Raw genomic sequence first — 23,331 nt, 5'->3', positions numbered from 1 at the left:
ACAAAACTGATAAAGTAGAAAAATGACTAAAAACCTTTCAATGAAACCGCTTTTTTTAATTGATATTTTAATTAAAATGTGTTAATCAAATAAAAAAAACCTCCTTTGAAACAAGAAAGAACGTTTATATTCAATTTTTAATCATTGAAAATGAAAATATTCCAAGCTTGTGAAAAAGAAAGTTATTAGCTTTTTGAAACTATTAAGAATCAATTTTAATACAAACAAAATCAATGATTTTGTTTTAATTTCTAACGCCCAATTTTTTAACGTTGTTTCAACTGATTTTAGAGGAATGCAAATAAATACATTTTAAGCAACAAAAATTTCTGATTACCGCCTATTTCAAAAGAAAAAGCAACAGCAATATTTTCGCAAAACTCCACAGTTAAAATCTCCGATGCAAATTCGCGCATTTGAAAATTTGTTGCCTTTCAACCGAAATTTCCTCCTATTCTGAATGCGATTCAGAAGCTGGACAATTGTATACCTTGAGCCTTGCATGTGAGGCTCATAAATAAAGTGTGACGGGGGGAGGGGAGGGGGTGGATCCGCCTTATTCCGGCGATCGGAAGTTGCACGTGTGTTTTGCGCACACGAAAAAGGACGGCTTAATTCACCTGAGCCACGCTTACGTCATAAATTTAATATGCTTGGCAGGTAATAAATCAATGCAAATGTCTTTTTTCCCACCAGACACACAATTTCCGAGAAAAGCAGATTTGCGGTCACTTCCGACGAAATTCCCTTTGTTTTCATTTTGCTCAATTCCCTGGGGTCATTTGGACGACTTAATAAAAAAAAACCCCAGCTTTGTATTTACCTGCGTGCGATTTCATCACCCCCGGAAGGCTGCGATTTCTTGGATAAATAAAGAGATAATTGAATTTTCTCCCCTCCCCAGCCAAGTTCTCTCCTTGGCTTTTGTAATGGGCAAACTTTCGCGGCTAGAAAAGAATGATCGCGGCGTGGTACGAAGTTTGCACGATAATATTCCTACCAGGATCACACCTGGATTTTATTAATAGCCATCTTAATGTATTGGGCGATAATCGGACAAGTTTGTTTCTTTTGCGGACGCAATTTTAAGTGAACGTGACTCGGCTTTTAAGAGGGTGTTAATTTTTTCTCTGCGTTTCTCAATCACACAGATCAAAGCTATAAAGAGAGAATCAGGAACATATTTGTTGCAAACTGTAAAATGAAAGTTTCTATTATACCAAAATTAAATGATAATTAAATTTAATATTAATTGAAAATATTTGAAACAGAAGGTATAATTAAATTTATCAATATAAAAGAAATATTGGTTGAATTTTTCCTAATTTTTCTTTAACGCAATGAAATTTCTATCCAAAATTTTAAAATTATATAAAGTTGGAAAACTCCCACTAATTTTTTCCGCACTAAATAAAATTCGTCGTTGGCACATCCGATCATTAAAACAAATTGCGCAAAGCTGCTTTGGAGCGATGAGGGTTACAATAATTCATTCTCGGCTGTGGCGTGCGCGGCAATTTCTCGTCGGGGCTCAACTTGCTCTTTTCGCCGATGAAGGTTTCGAGGGGTTAAAATTAAGGAGCTTGCTTGGTGGCTGTTAATCTCAAGGGCGCACTTGCAGAGCCGAGCTCGTCGAGAAAATAAATGAGTCAACCGTGAACTATGCAGGATTAAAATATTAAAAATTTCAAGCCGGATTTTGGCTCGGCGCGGAGCCTCGAGCTAGAGAGACGCATTGACGAGATTAAAATGCGGGTGCTCTCGAATTATTTTGCTCTGTGATTAAAATTTTACGACGCCGAGCTAAATATAATGGACCAGACACGCTAACGGCTGCTCTCGGCTGCAATCAGCGCTTTTCGCAACGTTCTCAGTCTCAAAATTTTTTATTTTTGATATTTTATTTTAAGAACTTTAAGATACTAAAAATTATTTAATACAAATAAGTAAAAAGATTTTTCAACATAAATATTTAAAACGGACTTATCTCGAGCAAAATTGAATTTTTTTAGATTTGTAAAGATTAATTTGAACATTTTGAATTTTATTTTCGGTGTAAATGGTTCATTATTATTTTAAACTTAATATTCATATTCATTTAATGATTCTATCATTGCTAAAGTTAGCAGCGTTTTCCCCTCCCAATAGAACTGTAATAATTTCCTCCTAGTGTAAACATATAGTTTTGCCGCAATTGAATTCGTAATTGAAAAGTTTCTATTTATGCAGCGGCTGTGATGGTTGCCTTGAATAATCGCCATTCACACCAGCAAAACTTTGCTCAAAAGTTGTTGTCATTGTGCGCGCGCGAGATACAAAAGACGTCCGCAGAGTTTTGTTTCTTCTTTTTGCATTGTGTGTTGCAACCGACGACGAGGTTGCAGCTGCAGTTGCGAGAGGAGCACGTTGTGCATAGGTGACCTAATTACAAGCTCTAAATGATGGCTTTGGAGTGCTGAGCGATCATTCTCCGTGCAAAATGAATGATAATTCGCAGACTGGCGGGCTCTGGTAGCTCTCGTAGGCAAAAGCCGAGTGACTTTAATGCTGTCATTTTGCCTTTTGCGCTCCTAAGCTCCAGTCGCGCTTTCTAATTAAACCCTCTCTTTTTATCTGATGTAAATGTTGAAAATGTGGACTCCATATTAAAAAAATATTTCAGTTTAATTAAAAAATTTCTTAAATTTTTGGAAATAAGGAGAAAGGTTTCTATGCGCGATTTTACAGTAGGTAAATTGTTACAGCAAATTAAAAATGAAAAAAAAAAAAATAAATGCATTTACCTTTTGCTGATGTTCAGTTGTCTGAAAAAGAAAGATTTCATAAAATATCATTAATTTGAAAAAAAAAAATAGAATATTAATAATTGAATTTCATAATATTAATGGCTAATTAAAACGACAATATTGAATGAAAAATTGAAACCGGGCAATGCAAAGGAATATAAAATGACAAATTAAAGGACAACTGAGCCAAAATGGCCACCTACTGGTACTTTAGAAACCTAGGATTTTTTTCATGTCCAGACTAAAACTAAGTGCTAGAAATTGATAAAAAATTAAAAATAAAATGAGGAGAATTTAATTTAAATAAACAAAAATTGCAGAAATTTATTATGCAATGGAGTCAGTCAACAGCTTCAGTCTGTGAAATTGCTTGTTTTATTTTTTATATTTTTATTTTTTCTTTGCAACGAGGTTTGCCCAGTTATAATTTTTCAAGAAATTCACCAGATAAGATAAAAATTAAAAGAAAAATCCCCTTAAAATTGTTCAATTAGTGAAAATCTAGGTTATGATTTTTTTATGGAAAAAATCATTTCCATGATCATCTCCTCGAGTGTCAACTTCTTCAAACAAAAATGATTTCTTTTATTTTCATTCTATAATATTGAACAATTGCAGTTGGGGATCAAGATCACGATAACACGCCTTAATTTTAGGAATCTAATTCTCAAAATTAATTAAACAAAATTAAAGCAAATTTACAAATAAATTCTACTTTAATTTTTCTTCGTGATTATTTTTACGCAACGAATCATCTAAAAACCCCAAAACGTGTATAAAAAAATCAAAGTGACTTTAATTAAAAAAAAAGGTGATCGTGAAGGAGATTGATAATTTATTTTACGGCTGTCGCGAGCATTTATTTCAACATCGACTTTACTGTTGGCGGCAGCGGAGAGAAAGAATTGCCGGCGGCGCAGTCTCACACAAAAAGAATGACTTCTGAATGGGTGCTCAAGTGTGATTCACTTTACCATAATCAAGGTGGCACTTGCAGCATACACAAGAGGAATTCCGCTCGCTGCTAATGAGCACCGTTGTGTCTTGCATACATAAATCTGATTTTTTTCCAACCTCCTTCGTCTCTTCATGAATTTTTGCATCCCCCAATCATTCTTTGTTCCGTGCAATCGAATCACTGGACTGATTTGCTACGAGATGGGGGCGCATAAAAAGCGGCGGCGTTTCTCGGGCCGCGCGTGCTCTTGTATCAACAAAATCAAGCAGCATAACAAACAAAGTGCGGACCGGCAGCCAAGCCACCCGGAAAAAACAACAACAGCCCACGAATTTCAATGAAGAGATATAAATTTTTCGGCGGGCGTGCATAAATTTTGTCGCGATACCGTTGCAGCTGAAATGAATAAAGAAAGAAATAGCAGAGAAAGTGGAGTAAAAAAAACTGAGAAGGAAAGAAAGTTGCGAGCACGTCCCAACTTTGTTTGCCGGTCATTATCCAAATTGCGTGGGCCATTTTCTGTCATTTTACAAGACAAACACACAATCAGCATAGTTCAACTTTTTTTCCAAGAGACTCGACCAGCTGCTCCAAAGAAAAGGTTTTTCTTTCTCCTCTTGGGCTATAAAACGGACGTTCAAATTTGCCGTAGCGAAGATGAAAATTTGAAATATTCAGGACTAGGTTTCCAACTCGCTTTCAATGCAACTTGCACCCGAGAAAGTGGGTCAAGTGCATTTTTATGATATTCAGACAAGAGTGGAATTTAATAGTTTTTTTTTAATAACGTGGCATTAAAAAAATCGTGAATCAAGTTAAATTACAAGTCGTTTAAAATATCATGAATTAAACCTGCGGTATCCAATTGCAAAACATTAGTGATTTATTTACTTATTTTATTTCAAACCTGCACATCTTCCGGAATTTCCACAATGCAATGATTAACTTTTTATATTGGAATGAGAACAAATATAATATTAGAAATGAAGAGATCGAGCTTTTTATCGTTGTAGAAATTGTTTTTATTCAAAAAGAAACGGCTCTACCAGTTTCGGTCACGTTTATGACCCTATTTCGTGAGCAAGAAATATACAAAAAATCAGCAAAATTAAAAAACACCACATTTCAACATAAAAATAGATAAAAATAATATCTTAAAACTAACGAATTGAAGTAAGATATTAATTTTAATTGATTTTTATGTTAAAATGTGGTGTTTTTAAATTTGGTAGAGCCATTTCTTTTTGAATAAAAACAATTTTCGCAATGAGGAAAAGCCTTCATTTCTTCATTTCCCTGATCATCTCCTCGAGTGCCAATTTCTTCGAACAAATATTATAATCATTCGGCTCAAAATTGATCGTTCAAAGATATTCCTTAAATATACTCAAGTAATTAATATTGATGACTAAAATCAAAACTGTAGAATAATATCAGCTCTTCAAAATCGGGCTGGGTATAAATAAATCCACATTTTTATTTTCCAATGCTCAAAATAAGAGTGCTTTAGCGGCTTATCAAAGTAATTCACTCTGCAGGCTGCAGCAGCACGTAAATAAATTTCGTTTAATGGTCGCGCTTTTTGAATACATAAACCCGCCGAACCGGTGCAAAACAGCGATTTCATCAGCTAATCCCAATTGATCGCGCGCTGACGCTTTGGTGGGTGGAAAACAACGCGCCACGTAAGCTAATTCGGCTGATGAAGCGCGCGCGATGCGCCCTTTCGATCGCGAGAGAGAGAATTGATGGAATTTATTGAAAAACGCGCGCGCATTGTTGTGGAGGTCGTCGGCGTGTGATTAATGCCAGATTACATTGCCGCGCCGGTTATAAAACAATCAATCACCCGCCCACTCTGGCGATATTAAAATATCAGGCCGAGAGAGCGAGAGGAAAAAAGGTGTATAATCGGGGCCGGCTGATTAAATGGGATCGGAGGGAAAATAATTCGGTGGGCGGGGTGAGAGGAGCCTTTTCTCTCGGCTGCTTAAACGATTCATTTCAAGCCCCTCTCAAGATGCGACTCGAGCGCAGAGGCAAAGAGCACACCCAAGGTATAAAAGGCATAATAAATTTTGTTGACCACACTTTTATGGAAAGCACTTTGTTCGGTTAAAAAGGCAACACAAAAAGCTGCCGAGAGCGACGCGGGAGAAAATGACGGAGCGAAATAAAAAATAAGAGCAGCGCGTCGTCGTCGTCGTTGTCACCGCGCCACGACGAGTGCTTCTTTCTTTCTTCTCTGCCATTAATGCGTGCATCATTTAGAGTAAATAGCGGGGGCAAAAACAATGCGAGCGACTCTTCTCCTCCCCTTCCGGTGGGGCCAGATTTACTCGCCGGCTTTGCAAAATTCGACCGAAAGTCACTCTCTGCTCTGCCAAGGTGCAATCTCTAGCGAGAGATGGATAAAAAATTAAAATCGGCGTAAAAAATGAGCAGCAGTAAAAAGGGCCACGGAGCGCTCTAGTGCCACATTTTTCTACCAAACTGTCAGAGAGAGGTGGCGCCCTCGAGCCTCTAAAATCTCTCCACTCATAACTGCAAAGTGGCTCTCGCAGCACCGAATTTCCGACGCACGAATTAAATTATCTCGATGGAACATTTAGCTTTACAGCGCGATCCAGCTTTCTTGTCGTAAAACTTGCTTTCAAAAATTTACTTCAATTTAAATTGTTCCGATAAATTTTCATTTCACGCAAATTGACTGGTCGTATATTTTTTCATTATTTTTATTTGGCACGCCGTCAAGTTTAAAGGACAAAGTTGGAAGTTTTTCCGTTTCTGACGATAAAGATTACGGCGCTAGTGAAGATTAATTTTTGATATTATCAGGAGTTCCTTTTAACAGACTAAAGATTTATCATCTTCTAGAAAAAGAAGAAAAAATCAAAGTGTATATAAAAAGCCAAAGATATAATTTTATTCTATTTTTAATCTTCTTTATTTTATCATCTCTTCTACAAATAATTTCTAATGCAGTAAAAACTTTATTTAATTTTTAATTTTAAGCACATTTATATTATATAGTTTTCGAAAAGAACTCCAATAAGTGCTTTTTGCCTTTGTCAATAAAATTTTTTTTTCCATATTTGTCCCCTGAGCGTCGCTGAGGTCAGAATTGGCGGCGATCCAAATTCGAAACTGCATCGCTTTGACGCCAGTCAAAATATCGGCGGCTTGGTAATGGTCGCTAATTTTGATGGCGCGCGCCCCCGCGCACGTATTGTTGCCGCACACACCGCGAACATACACACGCCGCTCGGCATGATTAACGACGGATTATCATTGTGCAGCGTAACGTGAATGAAATGTGTGCACAAATTGCCGCGGCGCTGGAAATCCGCTCGGCGCACTGGCAACTCAATTTGCGGCCCAAAGTGGGGCGAGGGCTTTTTTTGCTTTGCAGGATTCCTCGAGTTCCCCTCGTCCCGAATTTTGCTTGACCTAGTAACGCGCGCGATTAGCGAATCAATCTCGCACGTCAACCTTTGAAACGCGCCGCTCTCACGAGAAGAGCTTCCTGTTTTTGTATTTTTTCTATTGTTGACTTGCGGCATTGAGTGCAAATTGATCCAACTCTTTTTGCTGGAGATGCTCAAAGATGATTTATTATTAAATATTGTTGAAATCTAAACTCAAATTACAATTTTTTGAAGAAATTGACACTTGAGATGAGCAGGAAAGAGAAGACCTCGGACTTTTTCCTCATTCAAAAACTTCCAGTTTCGGTCACAGTCTTCGACCCTATTTCAAGAAAAGTACAAAAAAAATTAGCAAATTGAAAATCTTAAAACTAACAAATTCAAAATAGGTTAGTTCTTGAATTTGTTCGTTTTATGATTTTGAATTTTTTTGTTTATTATAATTGTGTGTGTGTTTTTTTTTCAATTTTTATTGCTGAATTTTTGTATTTCTATTTTCTTGCTCATGAAATAGAGTCACAGAGCAATTTGTATTTTGAATAAAAACAATTTTCTACAACTAGTTCTTCACTTGAAATTTAAATCATACTAATATTTTCGCTTCATTTGTCGGTGAGTCTAGCAGAATATTTTTTTTTTAAAATATGAGTATATTTTTGTTTTATCAGAGATTAACGAAATTTGTGTCACTTTTGGCATAACGTCCGCGTCATAAACAACACAGATGCATTATCGTTAAAATTCGGATCTGCACTCGCTGCGGCATCTGCTCGATCTCGTCGTCCCACCCGAGAGATGACACCCATTTCTCGATGCAGCACTCAATAATTCAGGTCCATCGGCGCGCAATCACGTCGGCCGATTTGATGCCCTCGATCTCAGAGCAGGATGATCTTTTGAATAACTTATCGGCGGAAAGGGGGGCAGCGGCGAAAATGTTGCGTCATTAACTTTTATTGTGATGGTGCGCGGGACGCTGCAGCAGCCGCAGCGCCCGCCAACCCACACCAGGCCCCTGAGTTCGCGCCGCGTATGCAACGTGTCGGGCAGACGTGTCCGCAGAGACGCCTACAAATCCAGGGGCCGTATCAAAAGTTCAATCTTAATTCACATTAATTAAGAGAAATATCTCTTTTACAGTTAGAATCATGAAAAATATAAAAAGATTGAAAATGCTAAAAAAAAGCAAGATGAACTGTTTTTTTTTTTAATAAGTAAAAATAATTAGAGATTTACATCACCAAAAATAATTTTGGAGAACTTTTTTTAACAAGTCATTTTATTTAAAGTAGAACAATTAAATATTTTAATTTAATTTTAATATCTCATTGTTTTTGGAGCAGAAATTTAATTAAAGCAGCAGAAGGTTTGGCATTTCAATTGGCGGCTGCCAACAGAAGCACTAATTTTCCGCGCTCTTTATTCGGCTGCACAAAACACGACGATAATTCATGTTGCACGCCAGAGTCACAAAAGGCCGTTGGCGTCGGTTCAAAAAAATATTTTGCAGTTTTGCACGATACATAATAAAAAAAAAAAATGGAAAGGGCAATAAAAAAAGGCGTTTCGGGAAATGCGGGCGCGATGATTTTCAATGGTTGAAGTCTCTCGCTCCCACACAGCAATAATGCAGCTTCCTGTTTTGCGTTTGTGTTGCAGAAAGTCGGCGTGGAGGTGCCGTACCCAGGCATCGACAACACGCAGTTCACGGGGCCGTACCCGCCGCCCAAGTCGCTGATCCGGCAGCACAAGTACTACCAGTGGGTCAGCTTCTTCTTGTTCTTTCAGGTACGTATCAATCTGTCCCTTTTGCATAGGTTGGCGTGGTGCCGCCGCGAGGGTGGCCACCCTGCCCCGCTAGCACCACACGCTTGGCGGCGCCCTCTTCAGTCAGTTATATCATTGATCTCTATGCGGCAACACGCAATACACTGCTGGTGAAGTGACGTCACCATGACCGTGACGTAACTACATCAAAACCCCCTCTCTATTTTTAGATACACAACACACACGCACACACACACCAACCCCCGCCCGCCCCCGACCGCGAGGTTGCGAATATACACTCGCTCGGAAGGGTGAATTTCGCCGGCCGGCCGGTCCGCTCATCTGCAGTTTTGCGCCGCCGGCCCTTTTTATGGATGGAAAATAATCAATGCCGGGAAATGGGCCGGCCGCGCTGCTTCGCTCTCTGGAGAAAAAGGACTCGCTCCTTTTATTCGGAATTTGCATCGCCAATTTACGACTTTCACTACGAAAAATGAAATTGGTCCCAAACGACAATGTGGGATTTCATTTCACAGGATTTTTTTTTAAACTTCTGAAGTATATATATTTGCAGGATAACATAAACGCAACTTTCACTAAACTTAATATGGATATTTTGTTTTTATTTATTGCTGTTTATTTGTCTATTGTTTACATGCAATTGTTGAAAACAATAATTGATTCAAGAGAAAAAAGGAATTGTTGGACAAAACGGCACCACCACTAGCAAGAAATTTTTCTAAAACTTGTGGAAATTATCATTTTCCTTATAAAGAAAAGATAATCAGATATTAACAGAATTGAATTTTATGCAATAAAAATTCTACACTTCCCAAATATTTAAAATTAAGAAGAAATTGAATAAAACTTGCAAATTTTTTTTAATTTTATGCAATACAAATTCTACACTTTAGAATTAAGGTGAATTTTTAAATAAAACTTGCACATTTTTAATTAAGTTTTATTTAGTAGATGCGGAAGTAGTGGAATGATCTGTAGGTCTCGTGATTTGCGAGCAAGGCCAAGTGGTTTTCCGTTCGTTTCGCCGCTCATCTCGGTGAATAATTAAAACGCACGCGAAGTAGGTCGCAGGTCAGACCACGAGAGCGTCACCTTATCGGCTCGGTTTTATTATTGCGAGGAGGCGGCGGGGGTGGGGATTAATGGTCTTTTGATTACGGCCACATTAGAGAGAGAGAGAGGCTGCTCTGCCACAACCAGCGCTCTCGGTGCCGATGAAAGCGCACGGATCTTTTTTGGTCTTTTCCCATTCTTATCCATCAATCTTGGCCAATTTATGACCGCGAGAGCGAACGCGCGCCTTCACATCCGGGGGCGGGCAGTGTTGTCTAGCAGGCTGCGGTTGGAATTTTTTATTATTAATTTTCCGTTCTGTCTGAAATACATCAAGAGCGATATTAACACGCGCCGCCTATTTCTATCCTTTTATTCTCTCGCCGCATCGATTGGTATGAAAACATTATCAATTCTAATGCTGCAAATCGATAAATCAACACGCTCTCTCTTCTTCTGGCCCAATGAATATGGCTCCTTCGCTTTGAAAATGCGCTTTTTCGGACCGGGCCGAATTTATGGCCGACATTTGCACAAGCAGCAGATAAAAACGGCGTGACACATTTTTTTTTCATCCGCCCTTCGTTGTGTTTTGATACGCGAAATAATATCAAGCGGCAGCAGTCGCGCTGCCAGTTAATCTCAATTCCCCTCCGCGATTCCAAAAAGCTCTACAGTTTTAACAAAAAGTATATAAAGAAGATATTAAATATTGTGGATCTGGGCGCATCCAATAGATTTTAGCAAGATGTTTTAGTTGCAAATTGTGTTATTTGATATATCACAAAGGCAATTGCTGCCCATAACGGGATACATCATTCATACATTCAAAATTATACAAATTCAATAAAATTGAGAGCAAAGATGAGAGTTTTACAAACAAAGTTTTACATGCGAAATTTCACAAACAAAATTTTCCAATTACAAAATATAAACAAAAGAAAAATAACAATAGTCAAGTTCTTTGGACATTTTTTTTCTTTTTCTGGATGCTGAAAGCTTGCATTTAAATGACTGCCTGTTTTACTTTTGGAATTGGAATAAAAGTTTAAGTTAATTTTTTTTAATAAATAATGAATATTTTTGTTTGAAGAACTTGGGCTTTTTCCTTGTTTTAAAAAAATTGTTTTTATTAAAAAGAATGGCCAAACCAGTTTCAGAAAAAAAATTTAAAAATTAGAAAAAAATCAGCAAATTTGAATTTAACCAAATTTTTAACGAAAAAATTCAAAATCTCAAAACCAAGTTAGTGAGCAGCGCGTTTGCTCATGAAGTAGGTTGGTTCTTTAGTTTGTTAGTTTTAAAATTTTAATGTCACAATTGTTTTTTTTCTTCCAATTTGGCTGATTTTTTTTGTATTTTTCTTGATCATGAAATAGGATCCCAGACCGTGACCGAAACTGGTAAAACCGCCTTATTTTTTAATATTAAAAACAATTTTTTTACAACGAGGAAAAGTCCTAGTTCTTCACTTTCATTAAATTTTTATAAAATAAAATTAATCGTCTATTTTTTCAAAAATTATTTTAATATTTTCAAACGTGAAGAGCAAAGTAGGTTTCCTTATAAACCCTCTCCGTGCTCCGTCTGCTGCAAATAATTTAATCCGCTTTCCCTCTCTCTTGAAACGCGAAAACACTGAAATGCATTCAGCACGCAACGCTCGCGATAAAAGTAACAAACAGACAAAACCGGAGCGAGAGCGGCCCTCAGGGTTAATTACGCAATTATGTAAATCTTATCGCCGCTTATCGTGCGTACGCGGGTCACAGCGAGAGAGAAGAAGCAGTAGGAATTCATTTGAAGTGGAACTTTATGCATTCCTCCGCCTCCGCTCGCCCGCGCCCCACCCTCGAGGAAACAAGCGTGCGTTGAGGTAGGTTGGATTCGTGGGAGTGAATCTCGCCCTAGGTGGGCTAGGTGGGTAAGGTGGGTGCTCGCGACAGCACAAATCCGGGCCAATTCGGCGGCACACGTATGAATTAGTGTTCGATGGGCCGATTTGGCACGCGGCAGCTCGCCACTTATTACCGCCGGCAACGTTGTTTGGCGCGCCTCGCTCCTTTTACCCGCCGTATTATTATATAAATGCAAATTCGGTGCGGCGGCGTCGTTGTTGTTGAACACAAAAGGTCAGCCGTGTTCCTACATGCTTGCTTTTCCAGCCGAAAAAAAAATTACTCGCTAAAAACAACGGCAACTTTTATCGTCACAAAATTTTCATCTCCACGAAAACCCGAGAATTACAACAAACAACTTTTTCATCCCTACTGATTTTTCTAATCTCTGTTTCTTCCCAAGCTGATTAAATTGTAAAATGATTTCTCTGAAAAAAAAAAAAAAAATTATTTTGGGCAAAAAACAGATTTTAAGCCATTTTTGTGTAAACCTTTTCCATCAATTCCTTTTTTATTCCAGCTTTGGTCAAATTGTTACTTGATTGAATTTTTCCTCTCCTCGCCGATCGATCTTTGGTGCATTAAGACTGCAAATTGTTTCCCGCGGCGCTGCAATATTGCATCACAAATCGATCTCGTCGATGAAATCAAGGGACAAGGAAACACGCTATTTGTACACTATAAACGCCGGCTGAATTGCACTGCGGGAGATCCGTCGTCCTTTTATTACATTTTTAACCCGCGGAACAGGCAAAAAGCTATTTATCCGATTGAAATTAGACCTCTCTCGAGTGTGTACACGTGTCGTTGACGAACCAATTTTGTTTACTGCACGTTCCGCCGGCTATAGGGCGTGTTTTTGCCGCAAATTGATTCCGACGAGTGCTGAAGGGTCTTTATAGGCGCTTAAATGCTTAATGCTGCACTAAAACGTCAACCTCGATGGCCGCTTTCTTTGACACTAGGCGAGATGGAAAGCGAGAACATGTGAGTTTGTTATGAAAGAGAGAGAAAAAAAATTCTGCTCATTTACAAGGGAATGACGGATTTAGTGCTCCACTGGAGGTCTATTTATTTCAAATAGAGAATAAGAAAAAAAATGTCACAACCAAACTTTCTGTAAAACTTTTAAATTTGTGAGCAATTTTTCCCATTTTGAAAGCCCTCAGAAATTTCTCTCCAAATGTTGACCAATTTGCAAACAGATTGGAAGGAACGGTTAATTGGTCCAAAGCGACTCGACGGAAACATTTTACTTGGACGACGTCAATTACAGCGCTTCAGGGATCCGAGCATCTCTCGCCGGCCCGTGTACAAGACAATTGGGCCTGTAGCCGAAGATAAATGACGTGGAGGCAGTTCGGCCATTCCCTCTTTCTCTGCCGCAATCAATACCGACTCGGGCTAAATTATGTGTGAATATCGGAGGGACAAAGAAATGCTGAAATGCAAATGGGATGGCGGCTCTGCTCGAACCCAAGTTGGAAAGAACGAGCGGCCGCATTTGAATAATCCAGCGCGCGTCCCACGCCATTCATCACTTAATTATCGGGCACTCGGCGCCGAAACACACTCTTGAACGGAAACTTTTTAATCGCTTGCGATGATCCATCAGAATTTCCATATCCTCAACACACAATATACTGAATCCGAGAGCAAAAACGACCCCCCTTCTCTGGTGTTTTTAGGGTTTTGAAAATTCTGACGTTTTACATAATATTATTTGATGCAAACGACATGAAAACATTAATTAAAAAAATTCTTATTTGTTGTTTTTTATCGTACATTCAACCAGGAATCCAAATCCCTTCACTAGCCCCGTTGATTCCATCCATAGCTCGTGACCTATTTTTATTTTAAACCTTGAAAAGATCTATTATAACAATAAAACCCTTTACAATAGAAAAGTAGGAAAATTTATGGTGATTTGAATTTAAAATCGGATTTTCTTATGGGTTTTGTAAGTTGTTTGTTGTTTAAGAAAAAGCAATATCCTGCTCTACACGTTTCGGCTGCAGCAATAATTCTTGAGCTGTGAAATAATTTTTACAAGATTTAGTACAAAAAATCAATCATTTAAAAATATTTTTCTTTCGGATTAACAATTTTTTTGTGAAAAATTTCGTTTCCCCTCTGCGAAAGCCTGGTCGGAACGAAATCCGTCCCGAGTCGCGGAAAATTAACCGAATTAATTAGCAAATGGGACGGCCGGTTGTGCCTGCAGCCCCGAAATTAATGAGACAAGGACCCGAAATTGCTGGCCTCGGCAGCCGCTCGGTCGTTTGCCGCGCCGAGACTGCAAAAACACGCCCGACGTTTCGGCTGCAGCAATAATTCTTGAGCTGTGAAATAATTTTTACAAGATTTAGTACAAAAAATCAATCATTTAAAAATATTTTTCTTTCGGATTAACAATTTTTTTGTGAAAAATTATTTTAAGTTAAAATTTCATTTGTACACTAAAAATTTAAAAAAATTTGACAGTTGAATTTGATTGAATTAAAATTTTTTAAACAAATTAACTGACCAAAATTATTACAAAAATTAGTTTTGTTAAAAAATTTAGAATTCAATTGTCAAGTTATGTGTAAAAATGTAACTTTAAATAATTTTTCACGAAAAATTGTTACTTTGAATCACTTGGAATGAAAAATGTTTTGAAAAAGATTGATTTTTGTACTAATTCTTGTCAAAATTATTTCACAAATCATTCATTATGGCTGCAGCCCGCAGCCAAAACATGAGTTTGTTTTTCTTAAATACAAATTACAAAACCATCAAAGTAAAGCCAAATTTAAATTTAAATTACCACGATCGTAAAATTCTACTGCAGTAGCAAAAGTTAATTAAGCTTTTAAATTTCTGAAGCCAAATTAATAAAAATAAAATAAGTATTGAAGGTATTAAAAGTGGAGTAAATATGATGGCACGTGGCAACCCTACACAGCAGTTTGCTCTTTTGCCGCATTTTGAATCCCTCGGCGATCTTCATTTACACTGGTAATACAATCAATCCAGGGCCGGCTGCTGCAGCGGCAGCCGGGCTGATTGTGTGATTTGCCCGACAACAACGGCGGCGGCTCCATTAGGTGCAGCTTGAGTGAAGAGTGCGCGGGGCGAATTATATGTTTTTATCGTTTCGTGACTTGGTTTGCGCTGTGTATCGTTATTATGAGAGTTGAGCAATAAAAAAGAGGGCGGATGCTGCTCGCCGTAGTAATGCTCTCTTGGTGCTCGCAATGAATTTATTGAAAGGGTTGCTGCCTGGCAGTTTATGCGGCGTGGCTCGTAAACATGCGTGATTCTCATCTCGGGATTTAATACAGCGGCTATCTGTGCGCAAAGTGGCAGAAAATTGCCCTTCTGCCGCCTCCGCATCTACCGCCGCCGACGCGGCTGGATATTAAATTTTTTAATAACCGTCGCTCGCGCCAGAGGTATAAATTTCGCTCACCGTACATAATTAGTTGCAAAAATAAAAAAAAAAACTTCAAAAATCGCTTGCCGCGCGATTCCTCTCGATTTTGTTTATTCCCGTGGAAAGAAAGTTTTTGACTAATGGCCCAACTTTAAACTCGCCTTCCTCGGTCCAGGTCATCATTAATCAGAGGCAATGAGAAAACCCGTTTTCACGAATAAATTGATTAATTCGGTTTCAGTCGGAGCTTGCGGGCCGTTAAATAACTGGAAAGTTGTCCTAACAGAGTGGCCGCCATTAAATGTCTTAGCAGGCGAAAGAAGTTTACCAGCAGATTTAAAAAGTTGCGGGCCAAAGTTTGGCCATTTTGGCAATATTGCCGCGAAAAAGGACCCTTCGCTGCCGAGCAAGTGCGAGAGAGATTTGTATCATATTTAAACCGATCAATGAGCGCCGAATATTCGCTCTCTGCGCGCGGCCTTTTCACTCCTCCACCCCGTCCGTATTAGGAGCCAGATTATTTTTGGCCTTGATCCAGCCTCCCTCGCTTGTTTTGCCCATATTACACGAACGAAGCGGCAGCCAAAGCAGCGCGAGGGAGAGAGAAAGACAAACTCGCCGAAATCATAACAGCAGCAGCAGCTATAAAAGCGAACAAAGCAAGTGGCGCCGCCGCCGCCTCTGTGCTCTGCAAAATACAAAAATAATAATTGGCCGCCTAATGATTTAATGTTGTGCCGGGTGATTTATGAACGAACGTTCTTTGTTGTAATGATTTCCACCGAGCACGGCATCACTATATCGTTATTTATCGGATCGCATGATAAATAAAAGCGCTGCACCCCAATTTTCCTTTGCTCTGCTCGGAAAATGATCTGAAAAATCGCAAAATTAATAAAGACTGTGCAGCCGTGTTTGGTAATTAAACGGGCGTGCGGCATCGGCGTGAGAATTATTCAGAGCCCCAGGGAGGCGCTGTTTTTTTTTTTATTCCGAGTGCCAGATGAGCAGATTTGCCGCATACCATAAAAATACATACGTGTACTGTAAACACACCGCGCGCACACGCCACGCCGGACGCCCCGGCCGCCGCGCGCTCAGCCTTTATGATCGCGTAATTTAACAACTTGGCCTGTTATTGCTTAATTATTTACGCGCACCGCCGTCGACTCTCGCTTTTTTCCGACCGGCAGTTAAACGGGGCCGACGCCCTGCTGTCGAAAAATGCAAAATTTTGAACATCATTATTGAATAATAAAGAACTATTTTATGAGAATTAAAAACCCAAAGAAACCACTCGGAACGGGAAATAATTTAAATTAGTACTTTTGACTAAACACCTTTTACGTGGAATTACGTTCCGAGACGCGAGATACTGAGACAAAACCAGTGTAAAAAAGTTAGAAAATTCCTGTTGTGATAATTTTTGTCTTGTCTCAGTATCTCGCGTCTCGGAACGTAATTCCACGTAAAAGGCAGGTAAAAGGTGTTTAGTCAAAAGTACTAATTTAAACTATTTTATGCTTTGAAATCTGAGAAAAATAATTACTGTTCCCGTTTATTGTTAGAACAGAAATTCATGGCAACCCATAATTTATAAAAAAAAGATATGAGAAATTATTATTATAATTTAGCTATTTAAAAAAATTTTATTACAAAATGTTTTCTTTTTCTAAATTTTTTATTTAATATTATTTTCTAGTATTGTTAAAACTATTTTAAACATAGAAATTAATAAACTTAATTTAAAAAAGATTTTAGCAGACTCTTAATTTATTAATTTTTTTTAATACAATTTCATTTTACTTATTGGTATTAATAAAATTTGAAAATTTTTAAAAGAGGGGTAATGCAATTTAATAATATGTGTATTTTTAAAATTACTAATAAACAATAGTGCATAAATGTTTTTAATGATAATAATTATCTAAATAATTGATGTTTTTTATAATTGAATCAAATTTTAGTTTTAAATATTTATAAATTTATAATATCATTTTAAAATTATTATTTTATTATTTTTCAAATCTATCTGTTTAGTAATTCATAAATTATATAAAAATTTTTGTTTGGTTATTAAAATTTGCTTGTAAAACTTTACAATTTTGTGTTTCCCTGACCTTTGCAATAAGAAATGGAAAATTCTAAATTTGCTTTTCTTCTATTTGAACTTATGAAAAATGAAAAACACGATTTCTAAGCAATATGAATTTCTGATCAAGAATATTTCTCACAAATATCGGCGACTCAAATTCATATTTAAAAAAATCCATTTTTCGTCTTATTTAAATTGCTTATTTATACAAAATTGATATTAGAATTTCTCTTAATTATTGGCTTTTTGTCGGTCAAGATGAGATTGATTTCCATGCGCTCGTTTGCAGGGCGAGTTAGCAGACGGCAGCGTGTTTTGCGCGCGGCGCAAAGCGGAGCAGATAGCGCCCGCTCGAAAAATCTGTCATGAATGTGATTAATGAATTTTATGCATTAGCGGAATGTGCGAGCGAGCGAGCGAGAGCGAGAGAGCGCCGACGGTCAAAGAAAAATACACTGTTTTCCTAACCGATGGCCGAGTGCCGCATCAGACAAACCTGCGATTTTTTCCCTTTCGCAGCCGTCGCTTCTAGTCGGAAGTCAAACGGATAAAAGTGGGGCGCTCCGCTGTACTACATTTCTCTGTCTTTTTGCCTGCGAAATGCGACGCGAGCAATTTTCTGACGTGTTATTATCACGGCGGAAAATGGGCGTCGGCAGCGGCTCTGAAACAATAAATTAGCAATGCAGGCCGTGTCGCGCCGCCGCCGAGATTTTAAGCTAATTTGCGCGCAGCTTCATCAAAAACAAGCGCTTTTTTATTACAAGAGAACAGCCAGGGGTGGAGTTTTTATTGATGAAAAAATAAAAATGTACTGCGGGGGTTGATTTAGATGCACGAAAGGTGTGCGAAAGGAAATTAAAAAAGGTGTGGGCCAAGGGTGAGAATTTATGGAAGTAAAACGTTTAGAAAAAAAGCCATATTTTAGTAATGACATAAGTTTTCTCCGTGGAGGTATTTTTGTGAAATTTCAATATTTATTTAATTGTCCAAATTGTTTACATTAACTTGTTGAAAATAATTTATTTGAAAAGAATTTTTGGAGAAAACGGTACCACCAGTAGCAAGAATTTTGCCAAAACTTCCGAAATCAATAAGAACCCATCCGCCGCAGTAAACCTAGGCTGACTGAGTTTTGGTCTTACATTTAATTTTCTGACATTTGCGCAATTAAAATAAAATTGTTAGCCCCTGTTGTTAGCAAACTATTTTATTATAAAATTGAAAGCAGCTAGAAAAGATTCTCCGGATAACCTGTTCACGGACGCCTGCAACTTTGGTAAGCAGGCAACCCGCAAGTCATAAATGCGTCTCACGTCCTGCATTTTAAAATCTGCAGGCGCATTAGAAAAACGGAACTTGCTTGCAGTGTTTATTTTTTTTATAAAGAATCCTTCACTCCGAGTCACCTCAAATTGCAGTTAGGATGAAATATTTGTGGGTAAAACGGGTAATGGAATTAGATTTAAATAAACTTAAAACCTTCTAAATAATAATTTCAAAATCTAAATTTAAAATCATTACTGGAAAGGCTGTAAAATTTAAAACTATTATTGCTTTAGGGGAATTTTTTTAAATGGTGCAGATGCTCTTGGGCTCAATCTTTTCCTGGGAGTAGGTCTCATTCTCGCACAAGCGATTTTGCCGTTTTTCTGGAATTTTTAAATGATATTTATTTCAAAATTTAAGTGAAATTTAAAATTCTCTCTGGAAGGGCCGTTTAAAATTATTTATGCTATAGAGAATTATCTTAATGTTATAATTATTAAATTTATAAATGTTTTGAAGGGAACTTTTTAGAAATGGTGCAGATGCTGGAAGTAGGTGAATTACTCTCTTTTCTCGCACGGGCGATTCTGCCGTTGTTCTTGAATTAGCCGACTGCTCGAACGCCGCGTGTTATTTGGGTGATCGGGACGGCCGGACGGACGGTCAGAGGGGGTGCGCGAATGTATTTTGGACGCCTTGAGTCGAACGAACATGTATAGTTGAGAAGGGGGCTGCCGAGAGTAGTGGGGCCGCTACAGGACAGCGCGCGCGAGAGCGGGCGAACGAGACCTCGGAGGAGCGGGAGAAGGAGAGAGGAGCGGCCGACACTAGACTGGGGGTATCTGCCGCTCCACCGCCGCCACCGAGAGCGCTGTGTGTGTGTGTGCGAGAGCGAGCGAGCGAGCGAACGAGTGTGCCCGCCAGCCGAATGGTAGTAGCGGTGCTCAGGCGGCGAGTTATTTTTTCGGCACTGCAGCAGTAGCGCGAGCGAGGAGTCGAGTCGAGGAATCTTGCTTGCGCCCCCGATGGTCCGGTGAGAGAGAGAAAGAGAGCGAGAGAGAGAAAACAGTGTGTCCCGGTGGAGCGGTCGCGCGCGCGGTGGTGCACATTGTTCTCGCCGACCGATGATGATCATTAAGTAAAAGGACGAGGAGGCTGCAGCAGCCAGCAGACTCGGCGGACCCGCGGGCGGAACATGTGATGTTGCAGCTGCGAGCGGCCCGTCGACGAGTTCAAGCTTGGCTCGGCCCGGACAGAAAGCACCCCAATGTTTAGTCCCGACTCGAGATGGTATTGGCAGAGTAGTGCGGCAAACCTGTCGACGACGACGGAAGTGCATCTTGCAAAGCAGCAACCCCTTTCGTCTGAGCACTGTGAAGCGACCCGCAGGGTTCCACAATGCTGGATATTTTTCGCGGACTCAAGAACCTTATCAAGGTCAGTCATATCCACATCGATTCGTCCATATTCCGCCTGCACTACAGCATCACCGTGATGATATTGCTGGCCTTCAGCTTGATTGTGACCACTAGACAGTACGTGGGCAATCCCATCGATTGCATCCACACCAAGGATATTCCCGAGGACGTCCTCAACACCTTCTGCTGGATCCACTCGACCTACACGATTCCGTCGGCCTTCCTCAAGATCGTCGGCGAGGAAGTGCCCTACCCGGGGGTGGACAACTCGAGGACCACCTCGCCGTCCGACCGAAAGTACACCAAGTACTACCAGTGGGTCTGCTTCTGTCTGTTCTTCCAGGTGAGTTTCCATGTAATTATAATGAGTGAGTGCGGTCAACGGTCAGTCCGTCGTGTTAATTTATTTAATGGTAACTCGGCCGCGTGTGCCGCCGCCGCATTCGCTCGGCGGCATCGAGCGACGGACGCGCGGCGGGGCGCGGGGATATTCGTGATGGATTTGCACGCACTGCAGATATTCACCGAGCCCCCGATAAATAACGAATCGCAATTTGTATTAACGCCACGGTTCCTTTTTTTTGTCTGCGTTATTATTATATATTCTAGTGTGTTGTTTCTTTCTTGGCAAACGCACACACACACAATTCCGGCCGAGAGGGAAAAAACTGCTCTCTGGCGCTCTCCCTAACCCAACAGCAAATAAAGCCTATTTCTGATTAGTCAGCAAATAAAACCAGCCGCCCTCTTACACGAGACGGTAGTGTCTCTTGTCTGTACTGCGGCGGATTTTCAAGTGAGAAAGAGAGAGGGTTGTTCAATCTAATCAACAATCAGCAGCCCGGAATGCACCCCCGCTATTTTTTTTTTTTTACTCCGACACACCACCCAAAGACCTACTTTCGAAAGGAAAATGTGTACGGTTTCCGAGCGAAATAATTTCACAAACTTGATTCGTGTCATTTTTTTTTTTTATTCCTCTTCGCCGCGGAATTCAGATTAAAGTCTCTCCGTGATTGCCGAAGCCCCACGGCGCTCCATCTTGTGCACACGCGGCGTGTCCGCAAATAGCTGCAAAATCGCTTTTTGCCGCGCTGCGAATTACGTACGGAATCGATTCGCGAAACGGAAATTCCGCTCATTCAAGTTTGTTTGTTGTTGCTTTACGAGATTATTAGCAGCCAAGAAGTGATCAGTGAAGCACTTCACTCAACTTTTATTTGCCAATCTCGCCGCCCAGCAGCAGCGAAATTGGTTTCTCTGGCGTGTGCACATGGCGGCGTATTTTTCCAATTTCCTAAAAACAATTGCTCCGCCTGCACGATATGATATTTTTTCTTTCTTTCGTTTCCCCTCTGCGAAGGCCTGGTTCGCAACGAAATCCGTCCCGAGTCGCGGAAAATTAACCGAATTAATTAGCAAATGGGACGGCCGGTTGTGCCTGCAGCCCCGAAATTAATGAGACAAGGACCCGAAATTGCTGGCCTCCGCAGCCGCTCGGTCGTTTGCCGCGCCGAGACTGCAAAAACACGCCCGACTGCTCTCGTGAAACAGACACTGAATTTACAATGCAGTGAGCTGTGTATTAAAAATGGCAGACGTGTGTTTTCAAAAGGGTTGAAATTTCACTGTGCAATTGTTGCGAGTTTATTTGCCGTTTTATTAAGCAGATGCTGTAGTGAGCGCGTAAAGTACGAGCATTCCAATGCGGAAGGCCTTATTTCAAACATGCGCCTTAGGTCTGCCGTGTTACGAGAGTGAAAAGAGGCGACGAGAGCGTGTGTGCGTGTTGCGGAAAGAGCCAGCGAAAGCTTCTCCCCTGCCCTCTTTAAATTGAATAATCCACAGACCGATTTCATTTCCACTCTTATAATTCCTTTTATTCTATCAGGCACGATTTATAACAGTTATAAAATTTGATGAACACTTCTTTTCTGCAAAAATTGGAAAAAATGAATAAAAAAAATTCATTTAAGTTTAGTTGTTATTTTCTTTTAAAAATGATCTTTTTATAAATGTTAGTTATTAAAAATTGAAAAATGATAGAATAAGAAATAAAATGACTTCTTTTCATCCAAAAATGAAAATTAAATTCATAAAAATGTGAAGTTTTCATCAAGTTTTTAAAGTCATTGAAGGCATTTTCATATACTTTGGAATAGAATAAAAAATCATATGACGACCTATAATCTGCAAAAATAGAAAAAAAAATCATAAAGTTTTCGTTTTACTTTTATTTTAAAGTCGATAAAAGCATTTTTTTTTATAATGTATAGAATAAAAATTGAAAAATGATAGAATATAAAATAAACTAAAGACTTCTGTTCTGGAAAAATAGAAAAAAAAAATCAAAATAAAACAATTCATAAATGTTTAGTTTTTATTTTGTTTTTGAAGTAGAAAGCATTTTTTTTTTGTCAATATTTGGATAAAAATTGAAAAATGATAGAATAAAATATAAAACTAATTTTAAATTAACAATTAAGTACTGAAATTTAATATCTTTAAAATAGCCACGCCAATATCATCGTGTTTTTTTGATTAATTTTCATGGAATATTATAGCCCTCGTCTTTCAAAGACGGCCCTTTATTTCCTCATTCTATTTATTCCCTTTGGGTCGTCGTAATGAGCCTTTCGCGTTATTGTTTGGAGCAAAATCAGCATATTCTGTGGCGCGACGCGTCAATACAACGCGCCCCGATAATAACAACAATAATAAAGCATCCATCTTTTGCTCGGCGGCGAACACACCTTTTATCTGCGCCACCTTTATTGTCGCCGCGCCCGCTGCCGATAGGAATTTATTTTAATAAACGAGCTCTTTCTCGCGCTCTCAAGTCAAAGGAGGTGAAAAATAGCCGCACGAGTAGTGTATCGATTTGTTATGTGTTTTTGCTCGCGGCTGATGAATCAATACTCCAATTTTCTGCGAGTGCCTCTCACTGGAGAACGCGAGCGAGCGAGCGCGCGCGTCGCCGACGCAAATGATGTTGATGAGCAAATGAATTATTAAGAAAGGTCAAACAAAAGCGAGCGACGAGAGCTGCTTTACGATGGCTCTCAAAGGGCTGCTCTTTTTTTGCAATTCTGTACAAAATCTGCTAGAATTGGTTTTGATTTACCTTGTTGTTGAATTCAATTTATTTCTTAATTGACTTGATTTGTGAAGAATAAACAACAATTAGAATTGAAAAATTGAAATCCACCTCGACTGTTAC

At 39.1% G+C, this 23,331-nt stretch overlaps 1 protein-coding gene across 5 annotated transcripts in view; it reads left to right on the top strand.

Annotated features, from left to right (window-relative positions):
* Window positions 1–23,331, top strand: part of LOC132199488 (innexin shaking-B) — a 111,338-nt gene that overhangs the window by 28,739 nt on the left and 59,268 nt on the right. For 4 of the 5 annotated variants that reach the window (XM_059624254.1, XM_059624255.1, XM_059624251.1 and 1 more), the window contains exon 3: window positions 8,832–8,960. In XM_059624254.1, the coding sequence (XP_059480237.1) occupies window positions 8,832–8,960 (129 nt within the window). Of the gene's footprint in view, window positions 1–8,831; window positions 8,961–19,545; window positions 20,455–23,331 lie in introns of those variants that run through there. The other variant, XM_059624256.1, reaches the window with a different exon arrangement.

The sequence above is a fragment of the Neocloeon triangulifer genome, unplaced genomic scaffold (genome assembly GCF_031216515.1).
Source record: "Neocloeon triangulifer isolate White Clay Creek 2 clone unplaced genomic scaffold, ASM3121651v1 ptg000014l, whole genome shotgun sequence".
NCBI lineage: Eukaryota > Metazoa > Arthropoda > Insecta > Ephemeroptera > Baetidae > Neocloeon > Neocloeon triangulifer.
Note: the sequence above shows the minus strand (reverse complement) of the source record. Positions and strands in the feature narration are given on the sequence as shown.